The following is a 19,001-nucleotide window of genomic DNA, read 5'->3' as shown; positions in this document are numbered from 1 at the left end:
GCTGGGCATGGTGGTACATGCTTGTAGTCCCAGCTACTTGGGAGACTGAGGTGGGAGGATTGCTTGAGCTTAAGGGGTCAAGGCTGTGAAACCCTGTCTCAAAAAAAAAAAAAAAAAAAGTTAAGTTTTATACCTTTTAAATACCTAAATATATTTTTTAAGTGCAGATATATATCTCCAGCTCATAAGGGTTAGTGGAAAATATATTTCTTATGATAAAAATTAAATGTTTATATGTAATATATATAAAAACATATATTTTTGGTAAAGTATAGTATTAAAACACCCATGTATCATATACTCTGTCATTCTTTTTGTTAGTTGGAACTGAGGAAGACTCAGATTTTACTTCAAGTTCAGAGTTCTGTGTTTATGATTATATATGATTCAGGGAGAATCTGTTTGAACAACTTCATACTAATTGTGATTGGTGATTGTAAGTAAAATGAATTTGAATTCAGAGAGAAATCTAAAATTAGATTCCTGCATAAAAATTCTATGCAAGGAGTAATGGACCTTTAGAACATTCAGCTTTAGGCAATTGAAACTTTTGTAGAAAATAGGTTATTTCCATTTGAATTCACATATTGCCCAAAGACAGGGTTCCTTGAAATATTAATAATTCCACATATACCAGCAATAATTTTCAAAGACTTCCTAGGGGCATAAGTTGTTCTTGAATTTTTAGATAGACTTGATAATAAGAGTTGAAACCAAGGGTTTTTGTGTGAAAGAGGTTAACTGGAAAACTACATCTAATTGATTAAAATCGTAACATATATTTCAATTATTTACATTCTGAGGTTGTTAGCTTTGGCTGCTTGATCCCATTTGATTGGTGATAACTTCTGGACTTCATTTGTTATTTATATTGATATTCTTGGTGAATTCAAGCCTCTTGATATGATGTGTATATTTCTGAATTTTATGCCTTAAAAAATTTATAAAACCTGTGTTTTTGTTAACCTAAAATATTTTCTTATTTTGTTTTGTGGATTTAAAAAATTATTTTTTCACCTAGGCACAGGGTGTGTGCCTGTAATCATAGCTACTCAGGAGGCTGAAGTGGGAGGATTGCTTGGGCCCAGGAGTTCAAGACCAGCTTGAGCAAACATAGCAAGACCCCATCTACAAAATTATTTTTTTCTTTTTTTTTTGGATAGTGATAGTTGGTGATTCTTGAGCATACGTAGTTTGAGTCTCCTTCTCTGCCCCTTCAGTTGCATCCTTCTAGGCCCAGGTATCCTTAACCTGGTGTTAAAATAAATGTGTCGGCCGGGCGCGGTGGCTCACGCCTGTAATCCCAGCACTTTGGGAGGCCGAGGTGAAGGGATCATGAGGTCAGGAGATTGAGACCATCCTGGCTAACACGGTGAAACCCCGTCTCTACTACAAAATACAAAAAATTAGCTGGTCATGGTGGTGGGTGCCTGTAGAGCTGAGATCACGCCACTGCACTCCAGCCTGGGTGACAAAGCCAGACTCCATCTCAAAAAATAAAAAATAAAAAAAAATGTGTCCCAATTAAATAATTCTTTTTTGTAATTGTATGTATTTCATGCATTTAAAAACATTATGAGAAAAAGTCCAAAGATTTCACCTGACTGATAAAGGAGCCCCATGGCCACAAAAAGGTTAAGAATTCCTGCGTAAGTCTCACTTTTACCCTCTATACTACTGTGTAGTTAAAAAAGAGAAAATAGTTCTTAAAAATATTATTTAGTTTCTTGGACCTTGACTTCCCCACACCCCCTATTTCTTTTAAAAATGTGGCTGGTTTGTATTTGGTAGTTTTTAGTGTGTTTTTTACACTCTTGTTTCTCTGGTTATTATAGGTATGATGTCCTATTTGATTTGCTTTGTTGGCATAAACTATATTGTTTTTCATATTTATAGAGTGGGAATGTAGCTAAAAATACAGCTCCACCTTCTAAGAGAGATACGTTTCATCAGATGATGTCCCTATTTCAAGGAAGTTGTGAACCAGTAAATTTGAGCAGTACCTACCCATTTTGTGTTTTAAATTTATGCTTTATATATTCTGAAAAAGAATACTTTTAATTTCCTTTATAGTATGCACAGGGTAAAAATCAGGAAAATAACCTAGAGAAATTTGGGAAGAGTAGTTAAGATTGTGTCAAAGTAATTTTAGTAATTACAATTTTATGAAGGAGTAGATAAGTTCTTACTAAAATTAAGTTTTAATATGTTCCAATCCCAAATATGTTTTAGGTATATCTTTGCTTAGTTCTGTTGATGGATATTCAAGAGCTCAAAGTTAGCAAGCACCTAATTTCTCATATGCCAGTTGTACAGTTGTAGCCCTCTTAAGCAAAAATCTATTTAAGAGAGTTTTGAATGTAGAAGGCCAGACACGGTGGCTCACCCCTCTAATCCCAGCACTTTGGGAGGCCAAGGTGGGTGGATCACTTGAGGTTAGGAGTTTGAGACCAGCTCAGCTGACATGGTGAAACCTCATCTCTACTAAAAATACAAAAATTAGGTGGGTATGGTGGTGTGTGCCAGTAGTCTCAGTTACTGGGGAGGCTGAGGCAGGAGAATTGCTTGATTAGGGGAGGCGGAGGTTGCAGTGAGCCAAGATTGGGCCACTGAACTCCAGCCTGTGCAACAGAGTGAGATTCTGTCTCAAAAAAGAAGAAAAAAAAAGTTTTGAATATGTATTTGTGACACCTCACATTTTATAATTTCAGTTTGTTGATTTTTAAATAATTTGTATTTTGTGCTTTCAGTTTGTTTTTTCACTTCTGTTCGTCTTTAAAATCAGAGTTCCTGAGTGCCTCTAAAACTTTTAAAGTTTTGTAAAATTGAGTACCTTTTCTAGATATCAGAGATTCATTTTTATGTGCTGTTGCTTTTCAGGAGAGCATTATATTTAGTTGGGGCCAAAGTAGTCAACGTAATCTGCTGGGTTAAAGAAAACTATTCTAGGATATTTACTTAGTAATACATTTTTAGATTTATAAATATGGCTGCCTATACAAGTATTTAGCTCTACTTCATTTTAGCAAATGTGTAATTGGAATACATTCATATATGTGGAGATGTATATTTGCATATTATAGCCAACATCAAGGTAAGACTTCTGTATATAGAGATTTTAGAATGAAGAAATATGATGCTTGGAAAAAATGAGTAGAAACAAAATAAGAGAAGAGAAACATGTTGGTGTAGCTGGTTTATGTTTTCTTCTTTCTTAGGGCACAACCTTTTTGGGGAGCTTGATTTTCGAAAAGGAAATAAAAATGAGAATTAAAGCAACCTCTCAAGATGGAACAGTTATTGCTCAGGCTGAGTATGGCAGTGTGGATATAGGGGAAGAAGTGTTTAAGAAAGGATTTGCAGAGAAATGCAAACTTACTTCCAGAACTGACATCAGTGAGGAAAAAAAATTGGATCCTGGTCAACTTGTTCTCAGGAACCTCAAAAGCCCCATTCCTTTGTGGGGGCATAGATCAAACCAGTCAACTTTCAGCAGGCCCAAGGGGCACTTAAGTGAGAAGCTGACTCTTGACTTGAAGAATGAAAATGATGCAGGAAATCTTATGACATTTCCAAAGTAAGAATTTAGTCTTCACTTATTTCTAATTCATTGTAGAGGTCCCTGTCATAGTAGAATAGAAGTTAAGGCTTATGCTTTTGGAATCCTTAACTGTGTCAGTGATTTTAAGGGCTGATGCTGATATTTCTACTTTTCTCAAATGTATTCCTCTCTGCTTTAGCAGGGGTATTTTCATTACAAGCTATTTTGAAAGAAAAATAATTCCTGAATTATTTAAAAGTTTACATACAAACTTTTCATGCCAACTCATTGGAATACACTTATCAAAAATAAAAATCTGCTCCCAAATCTGAATTATTCAGGCAAAGTCAGAATTTCAGATAAGATTTGAAATTTTTCCTATGACTTTAGGAATATTTTAAAGAGTTTCAGGGAATTGCCTTTACTTTTTAAATAAAAGTGAGACTCTTTCTTCTTGTGAAAACTTGTGGTGGAGTTTGATTATTCTGAATAGCTTACTTTTTAGATAATTTTGAATCATCAACTTGAAGCAGAAAGCCAGATTTGGAGGCCGGGCACGGTGGCTCAAGCCTGTAATCTCAGCACTTTGGGAGGCCGAGACGGGCGGATCACGAGGTCAGGAGATCAAGACCATCCTGGCTAACACGGTGAAACCCCGTCTCTACTAAAAAAATACAAAAATTAGCCGGGCGCAGTGGCGGGCGCCTGTAGTCCCAGCTACTCAGGAGGCTGAGGCAGGAGAATGGCGTGAACCCGGGAGGCGGAGCTTGCAGTGAGCTGAGATCCGGCCACTGCACTCCAGCCTGGGGGACAGAGTGAGACTCCGTCTCAAAAAAAAAAAAAAAAAAAGAAAGCCAGATTTGATATTTATATGTATCAAAACAGTCTTCTATATCATGGTCCAAGACATGATGCTGTATCTTGGATGATATAGTTGTTTGATGGGATCTCTTCAGTGCTTTAGGAGCTAAACTGTCAAATGGTGGGGGAGGTGGTGAACAGGGGGATCACAGGGAGGAGGCATTGGAAAAAAACTAATACAGAAATGCTTTTTACTTTGTTCTCTGTAGTTGATAGTGCTATGAAGAAGTTGGAATATATTTTCTTTGTGAATTAGAGGCATTGTCGAATTATGACTTCAGTTATAAAATCTTGTTTGCATTAAATTATTTTTTAATATTATGAACTAGGTAAATATTTTAGTTTTCAAAATTAACTTTCAGATATATTGTGGTATAAAAAGACCAAGATAACTTAGATTTGTTTTCTCTGTCATCCTTATTCAGTTTGTTTTTTAAAATAAATGGATTTGTTTTTATAGGGAAAGTTCGGCTGTTGGTGACTTTAATTTAGGGTCTAATGTCAGCCTGGCAAAAATTAAGCAGGACCAGAAACTGATTGAAGAAAATGAAAAACTTAAAACGGAGAAGGATGCTCTTCTCGAAAGTTATAAGGCATTAGAATTGAAAGTAGAACAGATTGCCCAGGAGCTGCAGGTATGTTCAGTGGCTTAAGGTGAAGAGTGTCCAACTGGGAAATCTGTGTACTCATCTGCTGCTATTTATTTTTCTGTCACTTTCCTTTCCTTCCCCACCTTGTCCTCTACTTCTTTGCTAATCCCTGTTTTTGTTTATAGGTGAATTTTTGTCTTATACTCCAGACTAATCATCTTTGGATTTCATTGGATGTTTGAAAATTTAATAGTTTCTAATTTACATTTCCCTTTGTGTTCTAAAAACTTTTCAACTAAGGCAATTTTCAAACACTGTAAAAGGAGAGAGACTTGAATAATTAATTCTCATGTACCCATCACCCAGTTTTTACAATTATAACACATGGCCAATCTTTTTAAAAATTTATACTTCCTGGATTATTTTAGAAGTCCCATTGCTATTATTTCATAGTCTTCAGTATGTATGACTAATAGAAAAAGACTTTAAAAAACCATAATAATAATACTATTCATACTTAAAAATAAACAATAATTCCTTAATATTATTTATATCTAGGCAGTATTCAAATTTGCCATATTGTGTCATGAATGCCACATGATCGTAGACATGTTGATTGTAGTTCTCTCCAATCAGGATCCCAGTTAGGCACATACATTGCATTTTGGTTGATATTTCTCTTAAATTGCTTTAATCTGTATCCTTGTGTTGCTTAACTGGCTTTTTGATCTCCACGTATGTCTTCTTTTATGGTAATCAGGTCTCCAGATTTGCTCAGATTCTAGTTCAAAAATATTTTCCCCCCAGGAATACAGTGTGGTTGATAAATGAGTGTGTGTGTGTGTGTGTGTGTGTGTTTTACACCAAATCTGTTGTTCCTGCACTAGTTCTCCAATTCTCTGACACCAACTGGGTGTCTAATAATTTAGTTTCATTCTGACACTACACTACCTGTACTTAGCATATACCCTATAAGTTAAGGACTCAGTTCCATAATCTGCCTCTACTTTAGATGCTAGGCACAAGTGGGGTCCCCAGGCTGCTTGCATACATACCTACCCACTATAAATTTGGGGTTTCCCATGACCCTCCCTCAGGTTAGATAATTCACTAGAACTACTCACAGAACTCAAGGAAGTGCTATACTTAGAGTTGTATTATTAAAGATATAACTCAGAAACAGCCAAATAATGGAAGATAGGCATAAGGCAAGGTACTGGGGCAGGAGGTACAGAGCTTCCGTGCCCTCTCTGAGTGTACCACCCTCCCAGGTCATGGATGTGTTCATCAACCCAGAAGCTCCCCAAATCTCATTATTCAGAGTTTTTTTGGTTTTGTTTGCTTGTTTGTTTTGAGACAGTCTTGCTCTGTTGCTTAGGCTGGAGTGCAGTGGTGTAATTTCTGCACGCTCAACTTCTGACCCCGGACTCAAGCAATCCACTTACTCCAGTCTCCTGGCTAGCTGGGACTACAGGCGTGTGCCCCATTCCTGGCTAATTTTTTTGTGTTTTCTTTTCTTTTCTTTTTTTTAAACTAAAACTTGCCTTATTTATATCCCCAATGGCGTGATCTTGGCTCATTGCAACCTTTGCTTCCTAGGTTCAAATGATTCTCCTGACTCAGCCTCCTGATAGCTGGCATTACAGGCACCCACCACTATGCCTGGCAAATTTTTGTATTTTTGGTAGAGACAGGGTTTCACCATGTTGGCCAGGCTGGTTTCGAACTCCTCAGGTGATCCACCTGCCTCTGCCTCCCAAAGTGCTGGGATTACAGGCATGAGCCACTGTGCTCAGCCCACATTTTCTTTATCCAGTCTATCATTGATGGGCATTTGGGTTGGTTCCAAGTCTTTGCCATTGTAAATAGTGCTGCAGTAAACATACATGTGCGAGTGTCTTTATAGTAGAATGATTTATAATCCTTTGGGTATATACCCAGTAATGGGATTGCTGGGTCAAATGGTATTTCTGGTTCTAGATCCTTGAGGAATTGCCACACTGTCTTCTGCAGTGGTTGAACTAATTTACACTCTCACCAACAGTGTAGAAGTGTTCCTCTTTCTCCACATCCTCTCCAGCATCTGTTGTTTCCTGACTTTTTAATGATTGCCATTTTAACTGGTGTAAGATGGTATCTCATTGTAGTTTTGATTTGCATTTCCCTAATGACCAGTAATGATGAGCTTTTTTTCATATGCTTGTTAGCTGCATAAATGTCTTCTTTTGAGAAGTGCCTGTTCATATCCTTTGCCCATGTTTTGGTGGTGGTGTTTTTTTTCTTGTAAATTTGTTTTAAGTTCCTTGTAGATTCTGGATATTAACCCTTTGTCAGATGGATAGATTGCAAAAATTTTCTCCCATTCTATAGGTTGCCCGTTCACTCTGATGGTAGTTTCTTTTGCTGTGCAGAAGCTCTTTAGTTTAATTAGATCCCATTTGTCAATTTTGGCTTTTGTTGCCATTGCTTTTGGTGTTTTAGTCATGAAGTCTTTGCCCGTGCCTATGTCCTGAATGGTATTGCCTAGGTTTTCTTCTAGGGTTTTTATTGTTTGGGGTTTTACATTTAAGTCTTTAATCCATCTTGAATTAATTTTTGTATAAGGTGTAAGGAAGGGGTCCAGTTTCAGTTTTCTACATATGGCTAGCCAGTTTTCCCAACACCATTTATTAAATAGGGAATCCTTTCCCCATTTCTTGTTTTTGTCAGATTTGTCAAAGATCAGATGGTTGTAGATGTGTGGTGTTATTTCTGAGGCCTCTGTTCTGTTCCATTGATCTTTATATCTGTTTTGGTACCAGTAGCATGCTGTTTTGGTTACTCTAGCCTTGTAGTATAGTTTGAAGTGAAATAGTGTGATGTCTCCAGCTTTGTTCTTTTTGCTTAGGATTGTCTTGGCTATACAGGCTCTTTTTTGGTTCCATATGAAATTTAAAGTAGTTTTTTCTAGTTCTGTGAAGAAAGTCAATGGTAGTTTGATGGGAATAGTATTGAATCTATCGATTACTTTGGGCAGTATGACCATTTTCATGGTATTGATTCTTCCTGTCCACAAGCATGGAATTGTATTTTCTGTACAGGGGGGGTTTGCAATGTTGCCTGGGCTGGTCTCAAACTTCTGGGCTCAAGCAACCCTTCCTCTTTTGGCTCCAGAGTTGCTGGGACTACAGGTGAGCCACCATGCCTTGCTAAATTAATGAATTTTAAACACATTTGACGTGTTTTAATCCACTGAAGCCATTTTTTTTTTCTTTCAGTGCACACATTATCCCCTTTGAAGTCTTTTTAAATTAGCTGCTGTGTCCTTTTGACATCATAACAGATGATATTCATAATGGATAAATCACCATTAAGTTTTTCATTAATCTGTGACCTAATGATTTTTGCAGCCATCGATGATTGCTGTCTGCAGCCATGTTTTCATCAGGTTCTGTATTTCTTAGAAGGAAAATTCCAACTATTTGGTCATGGTGAAGCCTAGTTTGTTCAGTAAAGGCAAGATAACTTGATTCATTCCCTTTATATGTACATGTTTTCAGAAAAATAAGTTTATTCCCTAGCATTGTCCAGTGTTGACCAGCAAGGGTTATTTGTTCTCCTTAAGTGTTATTATGAACTAATGAATTTTAAACATATATGAGTGTTTTAATTCGCTGTAGCCATTATTCTTTTTGATGCCCAGCTTATACTCTTTGGAAGTCTTTTTAAGTTGTTGCTCTGTCCTTTTGATGTGATTCCCGTAGTCTGATAGCTTCCTTGTTTTCTGGTGTCACAAGATGTTCCATGCTCATCTGCATTTCCTACCCTAATCCTGGAAGAGTTATTTCTCCAAGCTGTAGTTCTTTTTAGTGGCAAGAGGTATTTAGATACCAGACTTTGGGTGCTAGGGTTGTATATAGCTGTTGATTTAGTCTTTGCTTCTAGGTTATGGAATGTCTAATGGATAGGGTTAGGGAATACTAATTTTATTTTCTAATAATGCTGTATTGAGATAACATTTACATACAGTAAAAATGCACAAGTACTGTGTAGAGTTTGGTAAATTTTGACATATGTATACACTCATGTAACCTGAATCACCCTCATCAAGATTGGCTGATCAAACTAGCATGAATCAGATATTTCACCTAGAATCAAGCTCTACCAATAATTTCAGGGACACAGTTGGTAACAAAGAGATTCCTTTGTTCCAGACCAGGTGCCCCAGTCTCTGACCAGAGGCTAGAATGTCTGCTGTGGCTACTGTTGCCAGGCATCAAACAATGTCTCTAAACTCTCATAAGGGTGCCATCTGTAGGACTGTGACTAGAGAGGGTGGGGCCCCTCTCAGGTGAGCAGTGTTGGTATGAAGCAGTGGGGATTGTGTTCTACTCAAGTCTAAGTCTCACAGCAGCCTATAGCAGAGCTTTGGGTGTTGTTGCAGGTGTGCATAGGAGAGCCTGGCTTTTCTGCCCCTTCTTGGCTGGGCAGTAGCTGCAGTCAGCCTTAACTCAAGCCAAAGTTGGGGCACAGCTCAGAATTAAACTCTCAAAATGACAGTTTTGGCCTGTGCCCTGGGATACTAGAGCACCACCCAGGCGAGCAGCATGGGCAAAAAACTGTGGGAAGTGTAGTCTGATTGTGTCTCATTTTCACAGCAGCACATTGCAGGGTGGTGGGTATTCTATAGATATGTGTGGGGTAGCCTGGTTTCCCTGTTGGTCCTTTGCTGGGCAGTGACTGGGGCCATGTCAGCCCCAACTCAGGCCAAGGGCAGGACTCAGCCCAGCATTGAACTCAGAAAATGGTGTCGTGGGCATGGGGCTAGAGAGAATGGGGCACCACCCAGCCAAGCAGCATGAGCAAGAAGGTGTAGGGAGTGTGATCTACTTATGTTTCAGTCTCAACAGCAGCTTGTAGCAGGATGACAAGTATCCTTCTGGGGGTGCATGGGCATGCTTGTTCTCCTCCTTTTTTGGAGCAGTACAGTGGCTGCAGCCATGTCTATAGGTCCTTGGTATCTAAACTCTTAAAGTAGCTCCCTGCTGAGGCTGCTCCAGACTTGGGTGCCTGTGGGATTCTGTGTGGATTCCTTTTCTGGAAGAATGTCTCTGTGTGATCTTTAGGTAGCTCCGTGAGGTGCGAGGCCCTAGTGGATGGAAGGTTTCTCCTATAGCCAGTGTTGTAAAAGCTTGTTTGAGAGCTCTGGGGATTTTTCTCTTACTATTTCCCTGCATAGAGTAGCCTTTCCTGGCTCTCAGCTGTTTTCCGGCTAGGCATGCTTCCTCAAACCCTCTACTTTCTTACTTCTGGGGCTTTCTGTCTCTTCTCTGGTGAATCCAAGTGTTCGTTATTAGATAATCTGTTCAAAATATGTCTACTTACTATTCTCATTCTTCCCTGTGGAGAAGGCATACGCTTATCTAGTTGGCCATCTTGATTATTTTCTTTCTCACTCATTCTTTATCATTGTGGTTTGATGTGTTTCTGTAGTGGGAACATTTGATTCCTTTCTTGTTTTTACTTGCGTGTTTGCTGTACTCTGTGGGTTTTATACTTTTTTTTTTTTTTTTTGAGACAGAGTCTCGCTTTGTCACCTAGGCTGGAGTGCAATGACACGATCTTGGCTCTCTGCAACCTCTACCTCCCGAGTTCAAGCAGTTCTCCTACTTCAGCCCCCTAAGTAACTGGGATTATAGGCACCCACCACCATGCCCAGTTAATTTTTGTACTTTTTAGTAGAGACGGAGTTTCACCTTGTTGGCCAGGCTGGTCTCGAACTCCTGACCTCAGGTGATCTGCCTGCCTCGGCCTCCCAAAGTGCTGGGATTACAGGTGTGAGCCACCATGCCCGGCCGGGTTTTGTACTTTCATGTGTTTTTATGATCACAGATTGTCATCCTTTTCACTTCCAGGTATTGTCCTCCCTTAAGTATCTCTTGTGGGGATGGTCTAGTGCGGATGAATTCCCTTAGCTTTTGCTTGCCTGGGAAAGACTACTACTTCCTCATTCATGAAAGATAACTTTGCTGGTTGTAGTTTTCTTGACTAGCAGTTTCCTTTCAGCACTTTGAATATATCGTTTCATTCTCTGCTGTAAGGATTTTACTGAGAAATTTACAGTTAGTCTGATGGGGGTTTCCTTATAGTTGATGACATGCCTTTTTCTTTCTGTTTTTAGAAATACCTTTGTCTTTGACTTTTGACAGTTTGACTATTATATGCTGGGGAGAAGACCTTTACAAATTTTATCTGTTTGGGCATCTCTGAACTTCTTTTATTTGAATGTCTAAATCTCTTGCTAGACTTGGGAAGTTTTCAGCTATTATTCAATATAAGAGGTTTTTGATCCCTTTTTTTCTCTTTTTCTGTGACATTGAAAATTCAAATATTTGTTTGCAGTATGATGTCTTGTATGCCTTGTAGGCTTTTTTCATTCTTTTTTGTTCTTTTTTATTTTTGATTGACTGGGTTAGTTCAAAACTCTTGTCTTCAAGTTCTGAAATTCTTTCTTCTGTTTGATCTAGTATATTTTGTTGCTGTTTGTTTTGTTTTGAGGCAGAGTTTTGTTTTGTTGCCCAGGATGGAGTGTAGTGGCACAACCACAGCTCACTGCAGCCTCCAACTTCTGGGCTCAATCAGTCCTCCTGCCTCAGCTTCCTGAGTAGCTGGGACTACAGGTGCATGCCACCATGCTGAGCTAATATTTTAAATTTTTATTGGAGATGAGGTATTGTTATGTTGACCAGGCTTTTCTCAAACCCGTGAGTCAAGTGATCCTCGTGCCTCAGCCTCCCAAAGTGCTGAGATTACAGGCATGAGCCATCATGCCAGGCCTAGATCTAGTATATTGTTGAAACTTTAGAATGTGTTTTGTATTTCATTCAGTGAATCCTTTAGTTCTAGGATTTCTGTTTTTTTTTTTTTTTTTTTTTTTTTTTTTTTATGATCTCTATTTGGTAAATTTCTCATTTATAACCTGAATTGTTTTTCTGATTTCTTTATTTTTCAGAATTATCTTTTATCTCACTGAGCTTCTTTAAAATCAGTATTTTGAATTTTTAATCTAGAATTTTAAAATTTCTTTTTGATTATGATCTCTTGGTGGAGAATTACTAACTTCCTTTGGAGTTATATTTTCTTGTGTTCTCATGTTTCTTTTGTTACATTGATATTTGTGCATCGGGTGTAACAGTTGCTTCTTCCAATTTTTTGGAAATAATTTTGTAGGGGAGGACCTTTTCCTGAAGATGTACCTATGGTGTTGGTTGGGTAGGGCCCTTTGGCTTTAATTCTGGGTTCATGCAGTAGTATAGTCTTAGTATGATTCCTTTGGATGTAAACAGTCAGTAGTTTTTGTGATTTCCTCAATGGCTTAGGTTGTGGCTGTTAGTGGGGGCTGTGGAGAAGTTTTGCTGGGTATAGGAATGCCAGGTTTGCCAGTCCTCAGACCCCAGTGGTGGCAGTGCCAGGCCAAGCATGCCTGTCCTTGGTTTCCAGGACAGCACATGCTGGCACTAATGTTAGAGAGCCCAGGTTGGCCAATACTTGGGTTTCCAGGAATCTTGCTTGGGTGCTAGTAGCAGTAGTGGTGGGCCAGACAGGTGAGTGTGTTCTTGGGCTCCTAGGCAATGGGCACGATGTGGGTGATAGCAATGACTTGTGTTTTCCAAGTGATCTACACTGGTGTTGGTGCTGGCTGTGATGTGCTGAGTGGGTCAGACAGGCCGACAGCATGTGCAAGTGGATGCTAGCTGTGTTGGTAGTGCCAGGTTGGGCAGGCTTGACCTTGGGCCTTGGGGAGGAGTGTTCAGGTACCAACGGTGGACTGGGCTGGGTGATACCCAGGGCCTTGGGTGGTGTGCTCAGACACTGGTGAGAGGGGCTGTGGAGCTGGGTGGAGTGGATCTGTCCTCAGGTCCAGGTGGTGAGTGCAGACTCTGATGGTGGTAGGCAGGTGCAGGATGATGCCCAGGTTTCCAGTGGAATGCTTGAGTGGGGGTGGCAGTGGTTGCTTTGCAGCCCTATCACTGGGGAGGGTGAGGTTACTTTTAGTGGCAGCAGATGTATGGAGGTGGCTGTTGAACACGTACTTTGCTCTTACATTTGCTCCAGTGGTGGCAGTTTGCAAGGGCAGCAGCTGCAGGTGGAAAAGTTTGTCCTTTGGGTGTGTGAAAATGTGCAGCAGCTTTGCTGCTTAGGGCAGCAGTGTCACTGTAAATGGCTCACACTTTGACACTGGTGGCAGCAGCAGCCAGCATTGTCTCAGGTTCTGGGTTGGGTAGCTCTCCCTTGGATCATGTGAAGATGCATGGCTGCCCCTCTGCTCGTGGGGTTGGGGTTCCTGCTGGTGGCTTGCAGTTTGGCCTCAGATATGGCAGCAGCTAGCAGCAGTGGTGGTTGTGAGATGGGATAGCCTTTCCTCTTGGTCTGTGAAAATGCATGGTTGCCCTTCTTGGGGGTAGAGTGGCTGCCAGTGGCTTGTGTTTTGATTCTGTGGCAGCAGCAGCCAGTAGTGGTGGTGGCAGCAAGCAGGATAGCATTTCCTCAGAGCCATCAAGATGTATGGCTATTCCTCTGCGAACAGGGTTGCTGCCCGTGGCTCCTGCGTCTTCGCTGGTACTTGCAGTCAGCTGCAGTGGTGGCTGTGGGCAGGAGATGTCAGCTTTGCTCCAGGGTTGTGGAGTTGTATGGGATGTTGGGCCCTAGACCAGGATGCAGTCTAGTTGGGGTTGGGCATGCAAAATGGCAGCGTGCTGTAGTTGCTTAGGATTGGGGGATGGTTGTATGGAACCCAACATGAGCTCCCTGTGTGGAGCAATGTAGTTGTGTAGTCTCTGGGCAGCTCTCTGTGTCTCAGAGCACATGAGGATCAAAGGTCCCTTTCGGGGCTAGGATTGCAGGAGTTTGCAGTGAGAATATGGGCCACTGGGGTCTCTCATTTACCCCTTCTCTGCATTGAGGAGCCTGTCCAGGCTCCCAGCCAAGAAGGCTGCTTCTCTTCTTTCTCCTTCCTTGCTTTATGTGTTTCCTGTCACTTCTCTGTTGAAGTCTCATTTCTCTCTTAGATGATCTATTTGAAGTGTGATTATCTACTTGCTATTTTGGCTCTTTTTTCAGGAGGAGGCAAATACCAGTGGCCTCTAGTGAGTCATCTTGAAGCCCCTCTCTGAAATAATTTATTCTAACAAACATGTTTTTTGTGTTATATTTATTGTATACTGTATCTTTACAATAAAGTAATCTAGAGAAGGGAAAATATTAAGAAAGTCTTAAGGAAGAAGAAATGTATTTATTCTTTATTAAGTCTTAATTCTCATTGTCTTCATGTTGAGTAGGCTGAGGAGGAAGAGCATGGGTTGCTCTTGTCTCACAGGTGACAGAGATGGAACAGGTGGAGAGATAAATAAGTTCAATAATTTTAACTTATTTTAAAATTAAATAAGTTAAAATTATTTATTAAAATTTTTAAAGTTGAAATTATTTAATTTAATTTTAAATTAATATTAACTTAAAATTATTTAACTTATTTAAAAATAAGTTAAAATTAAAATTATTTTAAAATAAATTAAAATTTTTACTTATTTTATTTTCAATAAGTTATACAAGGTATACAGGCAGGCACACCTTGTGTAACTTATTGAGAAAAATCTGTTAGTAAGTGGACCTATGCAGTTCAAACCTGTGTTGTTCAAGCATCAACTGTGTTTCTTTTCATACATTGTTGGATTCAATTTTCTAATTTTTTGGAAGGTTTTTACATATATGTTCATGACATATATTGGTTTGTGTCTTTCTTTTTTTGTAATGCTGTTTTCTGCTTTCAGTATTAGGGTGATGCTGGCCTCATGGAATGAGTTTGGAAGAATTTCCTCTGTTTCTATTCAATGACAGAGAATTGGTATAGTTTTTTCCTTAAATGTTTGGTAGAATTTACCAGTGAACTTATATAGGCCTGACACTTTCTGTTTTGGAAGCTTATTAATGGTTGATTCAGTTTTAAAAATAGAAATAAATCTGTTCAGATTATTTTTATGTGAGTTTTGGCAGATTATGTCTTTCAAAGAATTAGTTCATTTAATCTAGGTTATCAAATTTGTGGGCCTTGAGTTGTTCATATTTTTAATTTTACATTTTTATATTTAATTTTAATGTTTTACATTGGATCTGTACTGATGCCCTCTTTGGCGTCTGATACTGGCAATTTGTGTCCTCTGTCTTTTTTTTCTTAATTAGCCCGGTTATAGTGTTACCAATTTTATTCATCTTTTCAAAGTATCAACTTTTGGTTTTGTTGATTTTTTTCCTCTTGATTTCCTGTTTTCAGATCGATTGATTTATACTTTCCTATTTTTGCATATTTAAGATTTAATTTGCTGTTCTTTTTATGTTTCCTAAGGAGCAAACTTAGATTATTTAGTTTTTTTTTCACTTCTGACATGTATGCATTTCAGTGCTGTTAATTTTTGTCAATGCACTGCCTATGCTACATTCTACAAATTTGGTAAGTTATACTTTTATCTTGAAAGTATTTTTAAATTTTTCATGAGATTTCTTCTTTGACTCGTGTTATTAGTAATGTTGTTTAATCCTTACATGTTTTGAGATTTTTTTTCAATTATCTTTCTGTTATTGATTTCTAACTTATTCTACTGTGGCCTGAAAGCAGACATTGTATGGTTTCTATTCCTTTAACTGTTAAGGTGTGTTTTATGGCCCAGAATGTGGTGGCATATTTTGGTGGATCTTCCATATGATCTTGACAGGAATGTAGATTCTGCTGTTGTTGGATGAACTATAGTTCACCCTTGAATATGAGTTTGAACTACAAGGGTCCACTTATATGTGGATATTTAAATAAAAGTTTCATCAGTTATGCCTGCCCCTCCTGCCTCCCCTTCCACTTCTTCCATCTCTGCCATTGGTGAGATAGGAATACCAACCTCTCGTCTTCCTCCTTGTCCTCAGCCTGCTCAATGTGAAGATGATGGAGGATGAAAACCTTAATGATGATCCACTTCCATTTAATGAGTAGTAAATATATCTTCTCTTCTTTATGCTTTTCCTTATATTTTCTTTTTTCTGGCTTACTTTACTGTGAGAATACTGTATATAATACATATAACATACAGAATACTTGCTAACTGATGGCTTGTCTTATCAATAAAGCTTCTGGTCAATAGTAGGCTATTAGTAGTTAGGTTTCTGTGGAATCAAAAACTACACATAGATTTTCAAGACTGTGGGGGTTGACACCCCTAACACTTGCTTTGTTCAAGAGTCAGCTGTAGTCTGTAGATGTTAATTATCCACTGTAGACTATGGATGTTAGTTATATCTAATTTATTGGTATTGAGTTCAAATGTATCTTTACTGATTTTTCATGGTAGATCTGTCCACTTCTGATAGAGGGATGTTGAGGTCTCCAACTATAAATACTAGATTTATTTATTTCTCCTTGCAGTTCTGTTAGTCTTTGAGTCATATATTTTGATGCTTTATTATTAGGCACATACAGAGAATTGACCCCTTTATCATTGTTTAGTGTTCCTCTTTATCCCTGAAAACTTTTCTTGCTTTGAAGTCTACTCTGTGTGAAATTAGTGTAGCTCCTAGTGTTTAGTACCTATGTTAATTTGTTTCCCTTTGATTAGTGCTAGCATGGTATATTTTTCTTCATCTGTTTAATTTAATTTTATTTGTTTTCTTGAGACAGGGTCTTACTCTGTCACCCAGACTGGAGTGCAGCGGTGCAATCATGGCACATTGCAACCTTGAACTCCTCTCAAGGATAGCTCAAGCTATCCTCCTCCTGCCCCAGCCTCCTGAGTAGCTTGGACTACGGGCATGCACCACTATCCCTGGCATTTTTTTTTTTAAAGAGATGAGGTCTTGACGTGTTTTTCAGACAGGTCTTGAACTCCTGGTCTTCAGCAGTTCTCCAGCCTCAGCCTCCCAAAGTGTTGGGATGACAGATGTGAGTCACTATGCCTGACCACATTTACTTTTAATCTGTAGGTATCTTTATATTTAAAGTAGGTTCTGGTAGACAGTGTATATTTGAATCTTGCTTTTTCATCCATTCTGACAGTCCGTCTTTTAACTGGTGTATTTAGACCAGTGGTCCCCAACCTTTTTGGCACCAGGGACCAGTTTCATCGAAGACAGTTTTTCCAGGAGGGAGGTTAGGGGTTTTGGGATGAAACTGTTTCACCTCAGATCATCAGGCATTAATTAGATTCTCATAAGGAGCATGCAACCTAGATCCCTCGTGTGCACTTCACAATAGGGTTTGCGCTCCTATGAGACTGTAATGCCACCGCTGATATGACAGGTGGCGAAGCTTAGGCGGTGATACTCGCTCACCTGCTACTCTCCTGCTGTATGACCCAGTTCTTTTTTTTTTTTTTTTTTGAGACAGAGTCTCGCTCTGTCGCCCAGGCTGGAGTGCAGTGGCTGGATCTCAGCTCACTGCAAGCTCCGCCTCCCGGTTTTATGCCATTCTCCTGCCTCAGCCTCCGAGTAGCTGGGATTACAGGCGCCCGCCACCTCGCCCGCTAGTTTTTTGTATTTTTTAGTAGAGACGGGGTTTCACCGTGTTAGCCAGGATGGTCTCGATCTCCTGACCTTGTGATCCACCCGTCTCGGCCTCCCAAAGTGCTGGGATTACAGGCTTGAGCCACCGTGCACGGCCTTGACCCAGTTCTTACCAGGCCATGGACCCTACCAGTTCATGGCCTGGGGGTTGGGGACCCCTGATCTAGACCGTTGACATTAAAATGATTATTGATGTGGTTGCATTGGATTAAGATCTATCTGATGCTCTTGCTTGTTCGTCTTCCACTTTTTTTCTCTTTTTTTGTGCTTTAATTGAGCATTTTATATGATTCTATTTTTTCTTATTTCTTAGCATGTCAGTTATACTTTTTTAAAAAATGTTTTTCAGTGGTTTCTCTAGTGTTTGCAGTATACATTTACAATTAATTCAGGCCCGCTTTCAAGTAACACTGTATCACTTAATGGGTAGTGTGAGCACCTTATTATAAGAAAATAATCCTAATTCCTCCCTCTTACTCCTTGTGTTGTTGATGTCTTTTATTTCACTTATATATAATTATGTGTAAGCATATATATGTACATATAAACATATATAATCAAATACATTGTTGCTATTTTTTTTAAGAAACTATTTTCTGTCAGATCAATTGAGAATAAAAGTTTATATTTTACCTTCACTTATTCCTGCTTTGATGCTCTTCCTTCTTTATGTGGAGACAAGTTTCTGACCTATATGGTTTTTCTCCTCTTTAAAGAACATATTTTAACATTTCTTTCAAGAAAGGTCTACCAGTTGCATAGTCCCTCATTTTTTTTTCCCTCTAAGTCTTTTATTTCATCTTTGCTTTTCCAGGATGATTTAGGACATAGAGTTCTAGGTTGGTGACTTTTCTTTGTTCAACGCTTTAAATATTTCACTCCATTCTCTACTTCCCTGCATGCTTGCCAAGGAGATGTTATATTCGTTTTCATTGCTATAAAGGAGTATCTGAAACTGACTATAAAGAAAAGAGGTTTATATTGGCTCATGGTTTTGTAGGCTATATAGAAAATGTGGTGCCAGAATCTGCTTCTGGTGAGGGCCTTAAGAAACTTACCGTCCTGGCTGAAGGCAAAGGGGAGCCAGCTTATCACATGAGGAGCGAGGGAGCAGGCAGAGGGGAGCAAGGGAGGGAAGGGGTCAGTCCTAACCAAATCTCGTGTGAACTGAGTGAGGACTCACCACCAAGAGTATGGTGCTAAGCCGTCCTTGAGGGATCTGCCCCATGAACCAGTACTTCCCACTAGGCCCCACCTCTAACACTGGAGATTACATTTAAACATGAGATTTGGAGGGGGCAAACATCCAAAGTATATCAGATGTTGAGTATAATTCTTTCTTTTACTCCTCTATAGGTAAGCTGTTTTTTGCCCTCTGGCTTCTTTGAGATTTTTTCTTTATCTTTGATTTTCTGTAGTTTGAAAATGATATG

The 19,001-nt window shown here is 39.2% G+C and overlaps 1 protein-coding gene across 3 annotated transcripts in view; it reads left to right on the top strand.

Moving 5' to 3' along the window:
* LOC103226369 (protein FAM221A) overlaps positions 1-19,001 on the top strand; it is a 165,019-nt gene that overhangs the window by 61,903 nt on the left and 84,115 nt on the right. For all 3 annotated transcript variants that reach the window (XM_073009052.1, XM_073009053.1, XM_073009054.1), the window contains exons 7-8: positions 3,219-3,577; positions 4,863-5,037. In XM_073009052.1, coding sequence (XP_072865153.1) covers positions 3,219-3,577; positions 4,863-5,037 — 534 coding nt within the window. The remainder of the gene's footprint in view (positions 1-3,218; positions 3,578-4,862; positions 5,038-19,001) is intronic.

Source organism: Chlorocebus sabaeus, chromosome 21, assembly GCF_047675955.1.
Source record: "Chlorocebus sabaeus isolate Y175 chromosome 21, mChlSab1.0.hap1, whole genome shotgun sequence".
Taxonomy (NCBI): domain Eukaryota; kingdom Metazoa; phylum Chordata; class Mammalia; order Primates; family Cercopithecidae; genus Chlorocebus; species Chlorocebus sabaeus.
The sequence above is the reverse complement of the archived record's forward strand: the minus strand, read 5'-3'. Positions and strand labels throughout refer to the sequence as shown.